The sequence below is a fragment of the Cyphomyrmex costatus genome, unplaced genomic scaffold (genome assembly GCF_001594065.2).
Source record: "Cyphomyrmex costatus isolate MS0001 unplaced genomic scaffold, Ccosl1.0 scaffold121, whole genome shotgun sequence".
In the NCBI taxonomy this organism is placed as follows: Eukaryota; Metazoa; Arthropoda; class Insecta; order Hymenoptera; family Formicidae; genus Cyphomyrmex; species Cyphomyrmex costatus.
In genome coordinates, this window is record NW_017275185.1 from 24640 (window position 1) to 47183 (window position 22544).

At 40.5% G+C, this 22544-nt stretch overlaps 1 protein-coding gene across 1 annotated transcript in view; it reads right to left on the reverse strand.

Annotated features, from left to right (window-relative positions):
• Positions 1 to 1797: 1797 nt before the first annotated feature.
• Positions 1798 to 22544, reverse strand: part of chinmo (Chronologically inappropriate morphogenesis) — a 48660-nt gene continuing 27913 nt past the window's right edge. The window contains exons 4-7 of the mRNA XM_018547118.1: positions 21985 to 22358; positions 21265 to 21509; positions 20876 to 21160; positions 1798 to 2030 (exon numbers count right to left, since the gene is read on the reverse strand). Of these exons, the coding sequence (XP_018402620.1) occupies positions 1798 to 2030; positions 20876 to 21160; positions 21265 to 21509; positions 21985 to 22358 (1137 nt within the window). The remainder of the gene's footprint in view (positions 2031 to 20875; positions 21161 to 21264; positions 21510 to 21984; positions 22359 to 22544) is intronic.

Sequence of the window (22544 nt, forward strand, 5' to 3'; positions counted from 1 at the left end):
TATCTCGTGTACTATTATATCCCCAGCTCCGCGCACGACGCGCTCTTTAAACACTAAATAATTCTCTCTATATCGTCTCTATTGTCTCTGATAACTTACGGTAGGCGGATATCGTTGTGAGAATAACCGTTTAAAAACTTTCTGTGAAAGAAGAAAAAAATAAACGATAGGGAGAACAAGAATACGGAACAAAAATAAGGCAGATTAATCTGTATAAAGTGTAAATACTGTAACAAGTAATATCGTGGGTGCCATCCTGACTAGGAGTATATCTCTATATATCTATACATATAGGTAATGTGTAATATAAATCTATTGCATTGATCACATCTCATACAACCGGGATAGCAACTATTTCGCGCGTAATCACGCGCACTGTTTAAGATCACACGTGTGTGCGATCGATGGCTATACTCTATATTCACGGTACGCGACTATTGCTCCGGACAAAAGTCCGCATTTTAAACATTGTAAACAGGTAACAAAGTGGTAGTGATCGTTTCGCCGCGAGGCATCTCGCAGCTGTTGCGACAAACTTCCATGGCGAATGCGCGTTCGTTTTCTTCATTTTTATCATTGTTTTCTAGAAAAATCAATGTCGACATAGTAATTATAATGATGTATCAATATAATGATGATTATTGCTCGGTCGACGCGCTTCTTCTAGCTGCACGCATTCGCCAAGAAGTATTTCTGCGCAAACAGCTGCGCGTGGCTCACCCACGGCTAATCGCACGACAGTCGTCCGCCCTAGAATCGCAGTAATCTCTCGTAAACGTTATATATAAAATCGTAACTGTATAAATGGTGTGTGTGTGTACTTCGTCGGGTGTCGTCTCGGCGCGATTTCGGATATGTGGGTCTCAGCGCGATTATTATATAATAGTGGAGTGCGTCTTTTGTATAACGCGGGTGTATAAAAAGGCGAAACTGAAAATTGACGTGTGATGATTACTCCAGAGTAGAAAAAGCGTCTTGTCTTTGGCACTGGTGCGCGCGTAAACGTAACGTGTTAGATTATAGGTGTCGCCGATCGGAACGTCGCGATCCTACATAGGCTCGACGCTTTTCAACAGCGATAGTAGTACCAGAAACAGGTAAAACCCCGGTTAAAACGGCGTTAACGTTAATTAATGCGACGGCGAGTATATAATCCGATCTATGAAGTTGAACTATTAAAGTAGAGGTATAGCGCGTTTTCTCTCCTGGCGCTGCAGTTCGTGCCACGATTTAAGTTTACCTGAGTTTGCATTGGTTCTCTCGTCGCAGTCGCCTGCGCTATAACGGCTCTGCGTGTACGTGTTTATGCGCCATATTCGCCGCTCAGCTCCACCCGCTATCTCTCGCGTCTCTCGTTTAAAAGCTCCTAGTTAATAATCCTTACTTGACCGTTGCACTTTCATTGACTAGCTTTGTGATTCGCAGCGTTTTCGCGAGCGTGCTCGAGGCGCCGTGCGCATCGTTGTTCCGTGCCTCCTCCATGTGTCTCTTGCCCCATACGAATCTTCATAGTCGTGCCCCTCGTTGTGACCTCTCGACGATTCCAGACGCGCACGCGGAGAGATCGCTCTCGCGACGAGGAATCGGGACGGCGTTCGCTGACGACGACGAAGGGAAAACGAAGGTACCTAAACTGCAGCCTCTCTTCTCGTCTCGTACGCTCTAACCGCGGTCCAGTCTCGTGGTCGGCTCTGATGAAGTGGTCATCGGGATTGTTGCTTCCGGTACCACCGCACGTGGACCACGATGGCGACCGCGGTAGCGACGGCGAGAATGACAGCGACGCCGAAGACATTGTTACTGGAGCACAGTGTCCGAGACCGAATGATTGGACTGCTGAAAATCCTTCATACTGAGCTCGATTTTGTGCTCTCGCGCAATATGCCGTCTGACGGTATTGTTCCTGGTGAACGTCCGCGTGCAGAACGGACACGGCACTCTAATGCCCTGGTGACGTTGTCGCACGTGAGCGCGTAGATTCGTCTCGTAGCCGTACAGTCTCTCGCAGAAGGGGCACTTCAATTTCTTACCTGGAAAAATAGAAAGATTTCTTTACAAATACAGCTCGTTAAATAAATCGTGAGCAAATTATACCTACGATTATTCGGCACTAAATTACTATCGGCCATAAACAAACAGCAAATATGAACGCAATAATGTTCAAAAGAGTATAAGCGTCGCTCATATACGTGGCGGTTAAAAATATTAATAGACACGAAAAATATTTCACGGAACTGTCTCCAGCGTGATACACATCGGTATCGCACAAAAGACTTGGCATAAAAAAATCTTTTATTTTTTTTTTTTTTCAATGTAGTTAAAATTTTTCTACGATTGCCCGATTTAATTGACACGTAAGCCTATGAACTAATCATAGTGTTCTACGTATAAACGCGCGTGTAATGCCACAACGAAACCTTCGTGGAAGGAAGACTGAATGCAGATTGCGCAACCCAGCTTCTCTTCTTCCTTCTCTTTCTTTTACACACATACACAGTTTTTTTTTTCTGCCAGTGCGCAGCCGCGCTTCGCCATTAGCCCCATCGGCGAGAAGAAAACAAAGTTCAGACTGAGGCGAACGATTCATGGTGGAGCATTAGGCCAATGCCTCCGAGATTGTTGGCGCGTGCAAGGCCAACCTCGGGCTCCAATATACTTCCCATCCAACCCGATTAACTTGCGCCCGAAGTACCATTTACGGCAACCGCCGCGCCGCCGATTCGATCTCCTCGCTACGCGCGAAACCGATCGACAAGCGATCTCTAGCTCCGATGCTTGAAATATATTAAAATATTTGTACTTATACTTAGACGTTGAAAAGAGAAGAGACAAGGATACTGAGTGTAAAAAGTGCAAGCAACGCAAATAGACTTTTTGTCATATATGTATGGTACATATACGCAGCCCGCATATGTCATGTTACACTAAACCCGAAAGTGTAGTAGTAATTTTTCAGACCTTGGTTATTGTACGATACTTTTCTTGCTACGCAATACGTAACGACGCATTATAATAATGTAATATCATTTTCTGAAATTATAGTTATTATTATTTTAATATACTATTTTTAAAACTGACGGATTTAAAAATTGTTGAAGCAATGAAATTGAATTACAAATCATATTATTAGCTGAACTAAATGCTTAAATATGTGTTAGGAATTTCAGAAAAAATGTTACTCGAAAAAAACGTGACACATAATTAAATGCTGCTTCTATTCAAGGTCGATATAAATTATGATATGCGTTATAAAGATGTACCATTCTATAAAAGCATATACATAATGTCTTTTTTTAATTTATCGCCATGTAGGAAAAAATAAGAATAATTTTTATCTATCTATATCCAAAAAAATACTGTTAGATTTGCACAACATGGGGAACTTGTGCGATAAAAGTTAAAACAACTTTTGCTATTAGCATATTTCATAGCTAACGTTATTATACCAACGGTAGCTGGCCGTGACACCGTCCTCGAACTTCATCCCAATGTATAAGTAAGAAGCTCATTGTGAGGTCCGCACTGTATCAATGACGCGCCTCCGAGTGAGAAGCGCGTTAGTCTCATCGCCCGTTAACCCACACGAGATTTCTCTTTGTCTAATCCCAAAGAGATGCGGCGACGTTCTCAAACGCTCGGGTCATCGTGACATCATCGGTCCCTAACAGCGGCATTGCACGCGCGCGCGTTTAACAATAATAATAAGTTCTAGCGTAATTCTATGCTGAATCACAGTCGATGAATTGGCCGACTGAAATTCGCGTTTGCGAGCATAGCTGAACGGGGGCCATTCACCAACGGGCTGCGCGTGACACACCGTGTCATTACCGAAATTATATAGATTAATCGGAAACAGTTCGGTGGAGAGTCGAAGGAGAAAAAAATGAGGAGACCGCCCATCATCGAGGCCGTTCTCTCTTAAACGGAAGGATTCCTCGCTACAGCGATTCAGGTGTCACGAGAGATGGCAGAGAAAAATGCGAGTGATGAGAAGATACCGCGCCGGAACGAGTCAGTCACACGCTAGAATATCGTAAAAATTGCTGCCACATTCTATGCTTAAATAATCGTCGGCATAAGTGATGCACGTATACACAAAGAAATATCATTGTGTTGTTAAAAAAATACTTACTCGATTTATTTTTCCCTTTTGAGTAACGGTTATTTTTAACAAAAAATATTATAAAATTGAAACGATTTTATATAATAAGTGTAAAATAAAGTTGTGTTAATTTAATAATTTTGATTAAAATATTAAACTTACTACGATTTAAAATATTTTTGAATAAATTGTAATGGACTTAGATTTGTGAATTTTTTAAATAATGAAACGAGTATATGTATATAATTATTACTTCTGTACAATAAATATTTTTCTACGATCATGACGACACATTTTGTAAAAATAAAAAAACAGATTTAAAAAAATTTTCTTCCAGTATTCGTGGCTTATGAGAAATATTTCTTTTTTTCAACCATCTCGATCATGATGTTTTAAAATTGTTATTTACAGTGCATTTGTTATCTATATAGTATCACCCTCCCATCACTTATGCAACGTCGCGATTTATTCGTTCGATACGCAAACTGCGTTCGATGTCAACTTGACGCGTGGAATAAACGACCACATTTATCATTAAACATGCGCCGAAAATACAGGCGAATGACGATATCAGTCGCGGCGAAAAAAAAACAAGGTGTGCGCGTGTTACGTACGGAACCGCGCCGGCTCCTCGGCGGCGGACTGCGCCTAAAAATAGTGGGCCGTGGCATCCTAGAAAATGTAAACGGGGCCGCGGGGCAGCACACACGGTCTCGTGCAGCTGACTATGAAATTCACAAAGGACCCGCGCGCCGGAACAAAGGCACTCGTACGTGCGAAGATGCCGTAAGCCGGAAGAGAGAGAAGGAGAGGAGAGTGGCCGGACGGGCCCCGAAAGAGAGAGAGAGAGGGGAGAGGAAGAGGGCTTGTGAGGAGGATCATTGGCATAAAGAGAAAGGGCAGGCGGGACGCGAGGCTGCGGGGTAGATACGCCCCTGAAACATGCAGAAACGCAAAACGATGCCGGTTAGGAAGCGGGACGCTTCTGGGAAAGGTACCGTGCCATCTGCGCCGCCCAAGAAATCGCCGATCCGTCGCTCGGGTCTCGCGTTTATCGATGATTACCACACATAACTGCGTCTCCGAGAGTATCGAGGTGCGAGCCATGCAGTGCCGAAATTCTTGGAAAATTCGCGAATTTTATTCCGCGCGAAAATACCTCGTCAGAATCGAGGTACGGTCTCTAGCTAGATTGTTCGAGATTTTACAATTCGAGGAAATGTCATCGTCCGAATCTGTCCTAGAAAACGAAGTTTGTCTTTCCTTCCGCGCGTTATTAAACCGTTATTATGAGGGGCTCGAACGAACACTCGGAAAATAATTAAACGATCCAATTAGTCTCCCAAGCCCGGGAGACTACTCGCTCGCGCCTCGAATTATCGTCACGTCCCGGGGAGGATCGCTGAGGGCCACTGAGTCGATGGTCTGGAAGGATGCGAAAGGGGATACGGCGATTTAGAGCAAGCCTCCAATTCTTGGAGGAATCGTGCGTGTTTGACCGGAGGGCTTGGAGAAGGAGGAGGCGGAGGAGCGAGGGAAAAAGCAAGAGAGAGAGAGAGAGGGGGGGGGGGGGAAGGATGAACAGGCGATGGGGAGGCGGCAAAATAGAAAGGTTAAGTTACGAAACGCAACGGCAGCCTCCAAGGTCTCCCCCGTTCCTCAATCCCCACACCTCATCGGTCGACCTGACCCTTTTTTCCCTTTTCGGTTGAATGGATCGAACAAACATGTAACGTAAAGAGTGACTTCTGATACACGCAGCCCTAAAGCGCAGCTATTCACCGCGACTTTACTGCAATCGATCGCAGGCCCGAACGCTGCTATCAAGCGTATCACTGTTATCAGCGTACGATCCTGTCCTCCCGGCCCTCCCGGATGCGTAGCGATCACGCCCGCGCCTCCGCTGATATCTTATGCGCTGACGCGTACGTAATCGAGCTGGGAAAATGGAGAGAGAGATGGTATCGTGTAACTCGAAACAGTTCAGGGACGCAAAATAGAGTGCTTTCCAATTGCTTGTTACAAATGGAGTGCACAAAGTATTGTGTATGATTTGATTGGAATAGAATGTGTCACGATTTCCAATAGAATTAAGGTCAGTATTTATAGTCGATTTTTATATTTCAGACTGTCTTAAGTACGGTCTTAAAATGTCAGCCAGAGAATTGTTTTAGTATTTAGACGTTACTTAAGACGGTCTTAAAATAAGAATAGACTATGAATACCGCTCTAAATGTAGCTTCTCCAGCTTGTATTGAATGAACAAAGAAAAGCAAAAATGCCGATCGCCCAATATTCTTCAATATTTATAGCTATCGTGATTAATAATATACAAAAAGGGACAATAAGTCATTTATCTAAGCTTAAGTCTTAAACCGTAAAAAAGTGACCAATCACAGTTGAATGTGAGAAGAATAATTGACTATGATTGGTCTATTTCTTACCATTTAAGACTTAAAGCTTAGATAACGACTTATCGTAGAAAATCCACAATTGTCATTAGAAAACAGAAGCTTTTACAGAACCGATTAGTAACTCTCGGGCTGAGTATGGATGTAGTGTTGTGTCGATGACAACGGCAATTAAAACTCAACTTGTGCCGCCATGTACACGAAAATTTCTAGTAATTTGACAACTGGGAAGCATCGATTGGTAGAAAATAACATGATAACGATTATCTATTTTGCGATAGCAGATTTGATATAAGAATGATGAAATAGCTAGATCCAGTCTCTGGATATATTGCAGATTTCCATTATGTAAAAATACAGGTCCTGAATCAACCGAGTCACCCTGCGGAAAGTTAAAAATGCTGCGTACGCAGACAGAATAGAATGACGCGTGTGCGTATGCGAAAGCGCTGTGTAGCGCTGCTCGCCAGGCCTTGACACATTTCGTTCGGTGGCGCCAAATTGGTCGCCGCTTAGACGAGCACTCGCTCCGACCGGGAGAGGAAAAGGATGAAAGAGGAGGAAGAGAAGAACGGCCAAAAGAGAGGGGAGAAAGAGGGACAAAGGGACGAACAAATCGAAAGGATAAGAGAGACCGCGGCATGATAAGATAGAAGAGGATGGCAAAATCAACGGTGTTGAGGGAGCTGAAGAGAAAGAAAGAGAGGGAGAAGAGGCCGAGGGCAACGGAGAGAAGATAGAGGAGGGCGAGGCAGAGGAAAATCAATGTCAGGCAACGTGCGTTGCAACCCGAAATCAAGCTGGGGAGCCCAGGCCTCCCACGCTGTTCCTATCCCGGCTTGGCACCCGGTCGATTCTGCAAGGGATGACGATAGGGGCGCGCAATCTCTCCCTTTTTTAACCCCTAGGAGACCGGAGTAAACCATAACCCGCACAACGGTCCACTTCCCAGGCCTCCCTGATTCGCGATATCCTTATGGTTGCAGATATACCATAATGTACCTTGGCTTTGATATCAGTAACTACCGGCAACAACTTCTTCGGAATTTCAATGAGAATGAAGATCTTATATATTCGTGGATACAATGCTGTAAATAACTTTGCTATAATATGATGAGGGATAATAATATTGTCGACATTAAAAGATCAAGCGTATGATAGAAAAAGGTCGATCGTCTCATTAAAGTATGTTAAAGTATGGATTAACGTTATCCATTTCCGAAATATAGAGGACGCCGAGAAAACGATGTAGTTTGGACAGAGAGTTGACGAAGGTCTTCCTGATCTCCTCAGGGCCATGAAGACCGAGTTTGGTTAGCTTGTTGAAATTCTGAAATATTTTGGCCATGTAGACGGCGAAACGACCCGAACCGCTACAGCTCGGAAATAGTTAAGAATCGGAGAGAATTCGAGGAAAGGCCTCGATTATGCACCTCAGCCTTTTATATGTGGGTACGGTACAAAGTATGTTAATCATCAAAGTGCACAGGATTAAAATCGAGATTTCTAATTTTAGAGAATAAACGGTAAAAAAGTTCGTTTTATATATGCACTTTATTTAAAGAACAATTATCTTCGGAGTAAACTTGGTTGACCACAAAATTCATTTCTATTGGCGCGTGGAATAAAATAACAGAAAATGCATTCTTGTTGGAATCGCATTATGCCGATGTAACGAGATGACATTGACAATATTGAAATACAATCCTTTCTCGCAGATAGCTAATTCTAGGAGAAATTGACAAATTTATTCTCAAACAAGTAAATTTAACTCTTTATATTATATAATTTAATATTCGACAACATTAAGAATAACGAGATAATTAATTATCAAAAATGCTATATAATTAATGTTCTAATATATACATACTATCATAAGTGGAAATTATATTGATAAGAAAAATTAAATAATAGATGAAATAAATCAAAGAATCCTATTTTCGATCGAAGCGAATCTTGATGCTTAATATTCGTATGGTAAATATATTTTCCAACTCCATAAACAGTGCACCAATTTAATCTTTAGACCTAAAACACTTCATAAATTGAAGCTGGTAATAACATTACATTGAACGCTAATTTAATAATGATGATAATAAGAGTTGATTGTGAAAATATTATTTTATTCAGAGTTTTAACCTGGAACTTTCTACTTTCCAGAATGGGTTTTCCAAGAGGTCTTACCAGTTCGATTGTTGATGATGAATATTTCCATGTACCTCGGTGATCGAATTGGTAAGACACTCAGCCTTGAAAAATCGGGAGTTCCAGGTTCAAATTTTAGATATGTAATGTCATTTTCCGCAACAAGTTCTTATTAGCATTATAATATAAAATTGTGATTTTATGTCTAGTTTCAGTTTATAATTTTGCATTTCAAGTCCGATAAACTGAATCGGTATACGCTGCAGATTATAGAACTGAAAAATGTATCAGCAAATTTGCATATAAATATTATTAAACGTCAAGATACGTTACAGCGAAAAATAACATTCTACACATTATTTGATATGTACTGTTCCTGCATGACTGATCTTGACGCGAATCCGCATTTTGCGAATTACGTCCGCCCACTCCTGCCGACTCACTTCCTCGACGCGTGAGCGTCTACGTTTTGAAAAATCTGCGTGTCTCTCCGAGCATCTGCGTGTCCGCGATGAAAATAGTATAGACATAATTTTCCAGGGCGACGTGCGATTTAGTGCGATTGCTTTGTTCGCGAGGACGTCGGACGTCGCGTGGCCGTCACGCCGGTCATGCGTATGCACGTATACACGCGCATAAATTCTCCGCGTTTGCGCGCGCACCCGACGCCGGTTCACGAATGCGTCCGAAGCACGCGAAGTCGATGAAAGTTTTGGCGGCACGTGCACGCACACATCGTTGCGCGCGCGCATACACGCAGCCTCGTGCACGCACGCATTTGTTATTGATTGATACGCGCGGTAGGCCCGGCGCGAGGGCTACTCGGAGCCCTACACTACGTAAGGAAAATTGTGTAGCGGGAAACGTGAATTCCCGAAAAAAATATGGATATCTTCGAGGGCCCTTCCACTGGCCCTCGTCGCGTTAATCCTCAATCCGTGCGTTAAGTTATAAGAATAACTGTCATATTTTTCTGCACTCTTCACATTAGTAAATTTCTAATGCAACTGAAAGATCACGTTACGGTAATAATATGGTGGTGAATTTTACTCTCGCAAAATTAATTAGGATTTTGCTCGATGGCAAAAGGATTAATTTGTTTAAATTGCATCTAGCGATTGACATCAAATAAATAACAAGCGCAAAATATGTCCGGTCGAGTTAAGTAAACTGAGTGTCGATTACTATATCGAACTTAAAACGCAATTATAAACTAATGCCGAAATAATAGTATCTTAAGTTAAATCGATTCATTATGGATTTAATGATGATGCTTCTTGAAACACTACAAAGATATAGCTGAGGTGATATTTTTGCTAATAAGCTCTCTGTAATCTTTTTATGATGCTTATTAGCATCATTATTAAATTAACGATCAATGTAATTTGCAATATTATTTCAGTTTTACTTTATGATTGCGATTCAAATCCGACAATAATCGGTTATTTGATTAAACGTTTATTCAACTAAAAGACATAGAAATTATTTGGCATCAAAATCCATCGTATTTGACGCTTTTTATTTATTTGTATTATTCATATTGTCAGATCTAATTTATTATTAGTATTATTCGCATGATCTTTTTATTCCTATGGAAGACGTAATATTGCGCAATACATTTAATATCACAATTTATTGGACGTGATTTAAATTACGACTAGTGATATAAAAACGACGAATCGTCGAAATATGTGGTTCGACGTAAAGAATATCGCCGCGAGAAGCGACGTAATAATCAACTACGACGAATTCACCGAGCAAATTCGCGAGATTCGATGTTGGTGGTGCTGCAGTAAATTTGCACCCACGCCTGGCTGTCCGCCCAATTTGGCGATCCATCCCCACCTTCCCCGCCACGAAAATATACGCGCCTGGGCGTCGAGTAGCTGGCGCTATCCCGTGTGCGCGTCGCGAACCTCACGCAATGACGCAGCGCATGCGGTGCGTCGTGCACACGCATGAGGCGCGTGAGCCGTGAGCGTGCGTCGCGGAGCCTAATTTCTATGCCTGTGCATTGAAACGGTGCCGTTAACACGTTACGCATCGCACGAACTTTAGCCGTCTTCCGGTAGAATTCCCTGGATATTCCACGTCTACTTTTTTTAATGAACCCGCGTTTTTCAGTCCAAATTTATCTTAAGGAGCGAACATTAATTGCAGAGGGAAGATTATTAAGGCAGGTAGTTTATTATGAGAAATACATAATGCCTCTTGTGCGTGCGCGCACACGCGTGAGACCTGACCCAGTCTACCGGTTTTTCGAGCTGCGGTTTCTTCTTCTCACGCACGATGCAGCAACTCGATAAGAAAGATAGAGAAGGAAGACGCGCCCCGCTCGCGACCGGGCAGCGTTTGTCCTTTGTATAGGAAAACCTGGACCTGGGAGGGAACGACGAGGAATAGAGGATATCCAGCGAAGATAGGGTTACGCACATTGTGCGTGGGCGGAGGGTAACGTCGGTTCGCAGCACGACGTTCTCGTTGTTTTATTTCAGCTTGCCGGTACGGGGAGTATGGTAATAAAGCTCGCGGAAGGGGGGAGGCTACAGTCCGAGGCTATTTTGTCCTCGTCCGTATGGAGGAAGAATGGAAAAAATGCGTCGCGCGCGCGCCCGCGACGGTAAAAAATTCAACCCTCCGAGAGTGGACGATGGTTAATGAAAATGAATGAAAAATTTATTGCCGCGTCTATCGACGGGGCTTTGTCCGGGCTTCCGCGACTCCAGTTTCATGTAATATACACCATGAAACCAAGAAAAATCGTAAGATGGAAGTAATTATAATGATTAAAAGCGATAAGAAACTCGATAATTAAAATTGTTGAAAGAAAACTAAAATAATCAATCCAGTTTTCCGACGAAAGAGATACTATAATAACAAAAAGGATTCGGAGATTTTTATTTAAAAAAGAACTTATTTCTAAAAAATAAACATTAATTAGCAATTTACTATATGGGTATATACCGTTCTAATATAAAACAAAAGAGCTTTGCAAAAATAACTGTATCTCGATGAGAAGCTAAATTTCTTAAATGTACTTTTTATACAAATAGTACAATTTTTCACTTTCGTATACTTGTTGCGCATTCGTTATTTTTTTTAACTGTTGTTATAATTATTACTTCTGTGAGATATTTTAAAACATTTTATTGCAAGATGAATAAACAAATAATTTACGTTTTATCGAAAATGACTCCGTTATAATTACATGCACAGTAATCACAATTGTTAAACGATGCGCGAGTTACGAGCATAATGTTATGCAAATCAGAGCCATTGTCACATATATATGTGAGCCTAAAGGCATGAGCACGAGTAAATTCGCCGCTTTAATTGAACACATCCTCCCGTGCAAAGTGCGTTTTTCTCACGATCTTTTTATACAAAGTCTTCGGGTCATTCGTTAATATGTCTTAAAACCGCTTCTCAGGAAGTGTAGAATTGCGCTTAATTTCTCACCGTAGATTCACCGTATTTCAAAGAGGATTTTTCCTCGAAATTGTTATTCTCATTCTCGTTTACTTTTCTAACTTAATTATTATGTTAATCTACTACCCGAATCGATACCGCGTAATTACGCCGTCCCGGCCACATTACGTATACAAATAATAATCATCGTCCGTCGCACGTCGTTTATCAACGATTCCGTACGTCTATCACATACCCTGTTGACGATCATTATTCTGCTCAATAATGCATATCCATATGCTCGTACGCACACATTCTGATTACGTCAAAGTGCGCGGTGTCGTGCTCTCTCACGAAAAACAAGACCTTCACGAAAAAATGAGCGTTTCTCTTTTTTGTGTATGTGTTTTCGATTGCGTTCCATGCTTTGCCATGCTTCATTTATCAGTTCGTTCTTACGAGCGGGTGTGCTCCAATGGCCTTATCATGAATTATTTCGTGACCCGAATTCGGCATTGTACCCGCGGATTCTCTCTCCCTCTCAGTCACTCACCCACATTCTATCTCCCTCGCTCTTTCTCTCCGCCTTTCTTGCTCTCTCCTTCTTTCTATCATATCCGGTGGTCTAACGGTTAACACAGCGAACTGTATGTATACCATTTACATATACGCGTACGTACGCTCGTGTGACGAAACAATAGTCGAAAAGTTTTCGTGCTTGGCCCCAACGCGAGGCGCTTGTCGTACTCCACGCGTGTGTGGGCGACATCAAGATTAGACGTTATCACCAACAGGCCAACCACAGATGATCGTATCTCTCGCTCACCCCCTGCCCTTCCACCGCTCCGCCTTTTCTGCGCATCGACCTACTGAGAACGTGTACGTGCAATCGTTGCAATCATTACGACACTGATGATAAGCTCGTTTTCGCATGGCATAATCCGATTTCCTGATTAGCTATAATGCGCGTTTTGATATAAATGTTGTTATCCAATAGTTGCGAAAGAGGTCACGTATCAATATGTGTGCGTGTGTATACATATATAGTACATTTTAATTAATGTTACACATTGAAAAAAAAAATCAATTTTAGTAAATATTTGTTCAAATAGTCCCAAGTAAATATTTTGTAAATGTAAACATATTCATTTGGTACAAGAATCATTAATTTGACATAACTACTATTTTTTATTTGAGTAAAAATATTTATATAAATAAATATTTATATTTAAAAGAAATATAGTACAATAATAAATCTTGCTCTCAAAAGGTGATATTTTTATAATATTATGGGTGTTTTTTCCAATACTCAAGTTTTGCGCAAGCTGACTGATGATGAACATGAATTCTATAATCGAATTTTGATATTGTATTCCTCGATTGCAATCGATCTGGATGAAGATTACATTCAATATATAGAACACGCTCTGCCTTCTTGATAACTATACGATAACTATATAAGAACATTATTGTTACGTGGAGTGAGATATGGCTTATTTGTCGAATAAATGATCGCCGCATGAAGGGCAGATAATAATTTCGTGTAATCTACGAAGTAATCGAACAATTCTAGGCCGTAGTTGGACAGGCGGTCTCTAATTCGAATTACTGCGATTCTACCGCATACCACCGCCCCCAATCGATCAATACGAACTGTATACGAACGTGGGGCTGTCTGTCATGCCATTTTCTGACCACACTTCTGTCAAATACAACACCAGATATACACGAACGACAATCATAGATTTAAGTTAATGTTTATCTATTTTTATGAGTTTTTTTTCTATGCGCGTATTAAATCTAAAAATTTAGCATTTCTCTCATCCCAAGATAACACCGTTTATCTCTTTCTTGAAAGTCGTGACGACTTTTTAAGAAGCCTATCGGACACACGTGAAACGGACGTTTTCTTCTACGAAGATAATTTGCAGCGAGTAGAGCGACTCATGCTCTTCTAACTCTCTTTCTAAAACACCGCGCCTGGCCATGACACACATAGCAGCCAGCCTTTCGCATCTTCTCTCGGGAACGTCTAAACAGCCTAAACCCATAACTCTTGAGGGATCTGCTGCCTTGTCTTCGGAGGGAACCCGCTATTTTCTCACGTCTCGAAAATAGCTACTTTTATCGTCGTGCACAAAGAGCCGGTTGATCGACTTAATCTTACAGTTTGCATCGCGAATAAAAATGAAAATCTATTTAAGTAAAAAATAGAGCACAAACTAGAATTACGATTATTCCGTTAAAGATAACGGCGAAATATATTCGAAATATAATATATTCACCGATACACTAGTTGACTAATCCGTGTCGCGAGTTGCGGGCATAAAAATAGGACATGCATTTAATTTTATACTACCGCTCCAAGGCCTGACGTAACAGAGTCGTTTAATCGACATAGCTGCGTAGGAAGGAAAGCTGGTGCGGTTGCATGATTTTCGACGCATTGCCGCAATGTAATGAGCGAAGGCCCCACATTCTTCTTGTGCAACGATTTTCGGTGATGGAAGGTCTCGTGACGGTGACAGTAGAACGCCGCAGCAAGGCTGAATTACATCTAATCGCTTCTAAGAATCTGCCAGCCGAATGAGAGGCCTCTTTTTTAAATGGTATGTAATGACAACTCGCGTGCATGCAAGGAGTATCGAATAATTATATTCATAACACTAACGATCGAATGTAAATAGCAAAAGTTTACATCTTTGAAATGTTGTAAAAAATAATTAAATATCAGAATTCGATGATACGTTTTTGAAATTAATAATAATTTTCCATAAAGAGAGATAAAAACATATCTAGTAGTACCTTCAGTTAGTGATGGTTTCTATTTTGTATCTTCTCGTATCGTTAGCAATGGTTGTTCAACAGAAAAAACAGCAAAGTTTGCAACTGTTAGATTTTTTAATATAATTGGTTCATTTAGAATCTTTTTTTCAATAAAGAGAACTATGGGCAAGAGCAATCATATTAGAAAATTTGACAACAGTTACAAAACTGCTTTTTCTACTAAACGCAGCTAAATAAATGTTTGCCTCCGTTAAACTGCTTTCGATACAACTTAAAACTCTTTTCCGTGGCGATGCAAAATCGTCATCTAGTCAAATGTCGTTGCAGGCACGAAGGAGTTATATGTACGTGGAATTAATACTCGGAAATGACAAATTAATGTTTAAGCGAGTCGCACGGGCTTTTTGTACTGCACGAGCTTTTTCGCCAAAGTTCGTCGCAAGTCTAACTGAAACTTTTACGAGGCGCGCAAAATTGCAGAAGGGTTGCGAGATCCTTCCACAAGGAGAATAAAAAAAAAGAAGTGGAGGGAGGTAGGAAAAAAAAAAATAATCAGCTGAGGGAAAACAAGGGCCGGCGACGACATGCACCTGCGTGTGAACCTGCACATGTCCGATGCAACTGCACTACACCCCTATCTTCCCTCGCACGAAGCTCCATTCATAATTCAGCGGGGCGAATTAGACGAGTGAGGGACGCGAGTTCTCTCTGTTGCGAAGGGCACAGGTAGCGAGAGAACAAATTAAGCAACACATCGAGCATTCTCCGCTTCGACAGAATGGACTGAGAAAGAGACATGTTAGCCCCCTTGAGAGAACACTTTTACTTTCTGCGTCATTTCATATGTCGCCCAACTATTCCTCCACCTTTTTTTACTGCTCGTGGGAGGTTGCTAGGCTCTCGCTGTAATTGGTGTACCATAACTGCATAAATAACGAACTCATGATGGTAGAAGCATAAAAAACCGACAAGTCGTCGATGCATGCGTTGTAGAACGATTGAGGGTTGAAGAATGAAATGAATTTTATTCTGAGTGAGATATTTTATCGAATGTCATGCCATTGTATCGTCTTACTGGTGCGTGCTTTTCCAATCAAATTTATTTGATTATGGTACAATACTCTTATGGTACAATCATAGTAAATTTAGAAATTTCTTTTAAGTCTAAAAAAGTGAGTCTCACAAATCAGTCTTTTTCTCTCAAACATAAGATAGTCATGCAATATTGATCGGTTATTTCATAGAATTGGTATACTTAATAGAAAGCCGAGAAATGATATTTGGAATTTAAGAGAAAGTACTGCAGACTTTAGAAAAATAAAACGTCAAAGTATATATAGTTCTACGATCGTGCTTTCAAAGTATCTTTTTCTTTAGTATCATTTTGGTGCTGATTTTATAATATATAACTTATTTATATATGATCGTTTTTTAGCAATTAATATACCTACAATCAACCGCAAGATCAACGTCACGCCGCGAAAGTTTTTACAAAACGAATACAGAGTACGCAGAAAGATTTTGTTAAAATACCTAAAAATATAGCTAATAAAATATAAATTTGAGAGAAAACAATTTTGTTTTATAATCAAATAGTTGGAATCTGAATATGATTAACTGTAAATAATTTTGACATTTCAACAGTTCGAAAATTACGAGTAGGTATATAATTATTTTGATGTGCAATAAAATTATTATCAGATCTATAATTAATTTAATTTGTAAATACACAATAAAACGGTTCTTTCTATATATATAGTCTCTTCGTATACATTCTTCAAATAAAGTACTATTCAAAGTACTGTTCGAAAGATAATTTCATTATCTTTCGAGAAGAGATTTTATTCTCGGTATTTAAACACTTTTTATGTCAAATCATTAATAATTATGTACATGTTAATATAAATAGTTATTCAACTGCAACATATACGAGAAGAATACAAAGATGTCGTTTTGAGGACAGAGAGTAATAAAAAGTGATTTTAATTCGAGACCGTTTAAGTAGATTCCATAAAATTCAAATCTTATGGACACGCGAAGCACCTCACGGCTCGGTTTTTTTCCCTTGCCAAATAACTTGCGTAATAGTACTGCGACGTCGCATAAATTCCACGCTGAGGCGACGATCGGGACGGCGAAGTGGCACAGTTTCTAACGACTCTTCGCGAAGGTTCTAACAAAAAGTAACGTTTTAACAACGGATTCTCGGTGAGGATAACTGTACTCCCGATAGAATAACTCAACAATGCAACGGTCACGAATTTTTTCACCGCGCCGCTATGGTTCTCTCTCGCCGCATTCCTTCTCACTCGACCAGAGCTTCAAAGAACTCTTGGCCACACCTAAATGAACGCAACAGAATATCCTCACTGTCCCTATTTTTTTTAATAAAATATTTTTTCAGAGATTCACACACGTCTCTGCACCTCTGTGTCTTCGCACGATCTTTGAATAATTCAAAAGCGACAAATTTCTTTTGTTTCAAGGTTTTATTTCAATGATGAGAGACGCGTAACTCGAAACAGAGTATCGATCATGTAACTTAATTTTCCCTAAGGTGGAAACGTGAAAATTTTTTGTATGTACATACATGTATGGTACATACCTACATAAGAATTTTCGCTTGTCATGTTTTCGTTCTAAAGAAAAAGTTACATGATCGATACCCAGGGAATACGAAACAGTACGCGACTATCTATTTTACGGTGGCAGACTCGACATAAGAATGAAATACTAGGATCCAACCTCTGGAAAATTCTTTTATTTCAAGTTATTTCAACGTCGCATACATGGCGCAATGATAATAATCTGATTTTTTTACACGTTCCGTGTATCTTTGAAAACCTCGGAGTAACGTGAAAGTGCAAAGGGAGGCTTTCGAGACGACCGTATATGGACCGCTCCGAACTTTGATACATTAATAAACAGCTCCTCCGCCTATCAGCGGACTTCTTTTACTCTTCCTTGAGCACGTTTAACATGCACGGATTACCTTCCCGTTTCTTTGCCTTTTCTCCTCTGCGGGCCTAATGTCAATAACCGTTGCATTAGTTGACGCTTCGTTACTTTCTTTGCGACGGGCGAGCGAGCGGGCGATTAAAAATGGTCGGGGTGTCATCCGCGATGGCACACGATCGTCGCGACGCCGCCGACGTCGAATCGCGTCGGTGTTGGTGGCCGGCGTTCGTCGCACCTGTTTTCACGTGGCGTCGTCGTAGCATCACGCTCGGTGATTTGCTCGCCGGAGCAAAAGATGTTGCCAGTGGCTGCACCGTCGCCTGCATCCTCTTTGTACACTTTGTTCACACCGTGAAGGCAAGTCGTAAGGCATCACCTCGTCCCAGGGCACAGACGGGGAGACCCGGTAAATCCACGTATATATCTACATCCACGTACAGCGTCGTCGCTCTCTCTTTCTGCACGTTAGAGCGTCGCCGAAGCGGAGACTGACGTACACGTGGATGAAAAAAGATCTATACGAAAACCGTTCCGAAAACCGTCGTATTATCTCTCAGCTATATGTATATTCTTTGATCAGTCTGGGATCAATTTTCCTATCCTCTTTGAAAGTCAAGAAATTGAATGAGAAGAACGAATTTTAAATTTGTTTTAAATCCGTTGAAAGATCCGTTCGTCTCACTCATCGAGAACGTGGGACAGTTCGGAGAATATCAGACGGCGCTTTACAACGCGCAGCTTCTTTTTACGATGCACCGTTTTATCTCTTGCGCTGCGAGACGCCTTGGAGAGAAGTGGTAGAATGGTGCAAGATTGAGAGAAACGTGGCAGTTGCAACATTCGTGATCAGGCCCCACGTGCAGCTGATGATGCAACATGCGTGCATTTTGTAACTCCATAGCCAGAAGGCCTTCTTGACCGGCATATTGAACTAGATAAAGTCGGATCGGATCGAGAGCGTTGGATAATTATGATATCGTCCAATTAAATGTCTTGTCGACCACACAAATATCGTACATATATTTTAAATCGTGAAATTTAATTTTTCGAAATGATCGTAGCAAGGAAATTTATCATCAGCATTTGCGCTGTATAATTTAGATGAATCAAAATACACGTGATATAAATGCGCGCTCACGCGAGGTTCAACAAACTTGCAAGGTTTTACTCAGTTCGTGCTCGTTCCCTTGCTAGCATCCTTGATTTCATGTGTCAATAGACTTATGCCTAAATTTTTAATAGAATCGTAAGGCTCGTAACACTTATTCTCATAACACTTATAACAGCTTTTAAGTGTTTATACCTTTATGCAATCTTTCCAGATAGCTTCTTATTATAGTTATAAGAATTACACAAGAAATCCTAGATATTTACTAACAATGCGCATAAAATTAGAATACCAGTTATAAGTTCTTACAAGTTTTGCGAGAACAAGTTACAAATCTTATCATTCTGCTTGACCCTTTAGTTGCATTGTTATTTCTTATCAGCGAAGGTTTTGCGATCTAATTAGAGATGAAAATGGCCAAATTTTATGATAATTTAAAAAAATTATGAAATTAAAATAATTTGATATACCTAAGAGTATTTAATCATTAAATTAAAAAGTTTAAAAGCACTTTATTTAATTTAAATTTGTATTTTGATACTACATATTGATATAATAATAATTATGAAACTATATAGGTACGTAGCAACTAGGGAAATTTCATATAAATTTTTTATTAAAATTTTGAAAGCAAACGTGTGACAGGTATATAGTAGTCTTAAACTACATTTTTCATACCTTATAAACTTATAGATAACAATTTTATTTGCTTGCTATTTTAGCGACTATCAAGGACAGTTTTTATTAGAGCAATAACAAAAATATAATTATATATTAAACAAAAATATATTATAATATACATATATGAAAAATAAAATAAACTCCTTGTAATTATACTATTGCCAGAAATGCCAGAATACTTGATAAAAATATAGAATAATCTTAAGCCGATTCCTATTAGGAATACTGAATGATTATATAATTTTTAATTTAATTATACATAAGTATGAAAATATAGTTTATTTATACATAAAACTATAAGAAACAACAAATTTTACCAAAATTACCAATAAATTACCATATTACCGTATTTTTACCGTAAGTAATTGTAAAATTAAATTTAACAGTAATTTTGCATCTTTAGATCTAACAGTACTGCCTGTCAACATATGATCAAAATGTTTCACGAATTTATTCTACTATTCTCTAAAATTTTCAGAATAAATCTCATTCTTAAAAACTAAATCTCATTCTTATAAAATTGAGCTACTCTTTTTTTTTGAGACCGACTCAAGTTTTACTCTTTAGTAAGATTTTATTCTAAAGAATTTAGAGAATAGAGCAGGAATTGGATAAAATATTTTTGCGCAAGGTTAAGGGGATTCTAAAGTCGTCTGTATTACCGATTCCATATAATTTTTGTATCGTAAATACCTTTTTGTCATTCACAGATTCGAAAATCCTTTTACAAGATTAAAGTATACACATTAATACGTGCCTGTGAGATAGAATCTATGCTGAAAACGATACAAAATTTCAAAATTGAGTTCTTTACCATTTTTTAGTCCAATATGGCGCTCCAGAGCTGTCACGTCGTTGCACCTCGTAACAACATTTGTTTCATATAAAAGCTGCGCAATCTGTACTTAAGAAATAGTAGTCCACAGTCACATAGTTTGCATGAACAAACAGCGTCGAGTGCTTAGAACTAGACTTAGATACTTTATCGCGACGAATTTACGATACGAAAATTGACAGGTAATGCGACTGCGTGCATCACTGTCTGCATGAGATATTAGTGGTATATAAAAGATATATCGATGTGTTGTAAAACATCTGGCGATTTCGTTAGAGTTCGAGCTTTGCTTTAGAATCCCCTTAAGCTGCGCAAAAATTTCATTTCCTCAACACGTCAGTTAAATCGAATCTTCACCGAATTAAAGATTCAATGTACGTGTGCCGTAAGTACAGACGATGTCTCGTAATTTAAAAACAATGAATGGCCGCACTCACCGCCGTCGACAGTAGAGACAGTGCTGGCCTTGTTGATCTTCGTGTTCCACATAGCGATCGTGGGAGGCGCGGCGGGACTCTGATCGGGAGTCGGCGGATGAACCGTCGGCATCGGCACCATCGTCGGACCCAGCTGTGCTCCAGGGAGATGGTCCGAGTTCGATCTGTACAAGCCCGCGTCAAACCCCCGTCCGGGATAAGCCTCGTCATCCCGCTTGGACAATCTCTCCGCCAATTTCTCCGATCTCTCTCGATCGATCTCCACTGGCTCCTGTTTTATTCGAAGATCTGCGAACACGAGATCAAGAGCTCGACAGGTTGCAGGACAGGTCGATGGGATCTTTAGGTTGATTTTACATCAATTTTATGTAATTTTAGTAGATCTATCTCACCTTCGGCAACGCTTTCCTTGAGATCACAGTTGCTACGTTCCTCGGACCGCGCTCGTTCCAGCTGCTGTTCTAGTTCCGTGGGCGTGTGTGGCGCGGTGTGGGAATGCGAATGAGTTTCAGGGAGATGGGTGAATGATTGATAGAAGTGATTTTCCAACAGTGGATGCGGGGCGGACGCCGGTCGGAAAGCAGGGCCGTCGCGTAACACGCTCGCTCTTCCTAACGTATCGACGTCGCTCGGCGATCTAAAAATACGCGATTGCAGCTTAAATAATCTTACGCGAGTGAAAAACACGGAACACTGTGCGAATATTTGGTAACGCGTAATACAACAAAGAGGAAACCCGGAGAAAATCAGATCCGGAACGTGACGTAATGCGAAGTGGGGCAAATGAAGAAATATCCAAAACTTCACACGACAAAATTCCTTGAAAAATTAATTACACGCTCTTGATTAACGCAACATCCATGCAACATAATCGACAAAAAACTATTTCGATAGTAAAAGTATAATAAATTCCAATAAGCTGAGATAGAGATTCGAAAAAACCGTAAAAGAGTCGCTTTGCCACGGCTATTTCCTTATCGGAAATATGATAATTTAGATACTGCTTTGTCGTTGGTGGATTGTCACATACGTCATCGCCATTAGAACGAAGGAAGGCCGCTCGTGGCTAGTTCCTCATAAAAGAGCTTCGCACCTTGGCGAAAGGTCCTTACCTCATCAGCCTCTTCGGCGGACTCTCGCAATAATGCGAGGTGTGATACATATTGGGCACGAATTCCGAGGCGGGCGACGGTGTAGGAGTCCTCTTTATGTTTCTGACCGTCTCGCTCATGTCGTTCGTATCACCGGCGCCGCTACCACCACCCCCGTTGCCAATGGTACCACCGTTGCTACCACTGCCGACGCTACCGCTGCCGACACTACCCCCGATGCTACCGCTACCACCACTTCCGTTACCGCCGCCACCGCGGAGAGCAGTAACATCTCCGGCATTGCTCTCTGCGTCCGCGGAGGTGTTGCTGCCCTCCGCAGCGTGCCTCTGCGCCACCGCTAGCTTCTCATGCTCGATGATCGATAGACCTTTAACCTGGAAAAGAAAATAATTATGGATGAATAAATATATTTGATCAACGAATTTAGGAAAATATCACACGGAAGGGAATAAGAAATACTATATAACGATACAAAAATGTTACGATGTACTGAAAGAATTATAATATTATGATGGTAAAATAATTTTTTGGAAAAAGATCACAAAAGCATTTATTGTATT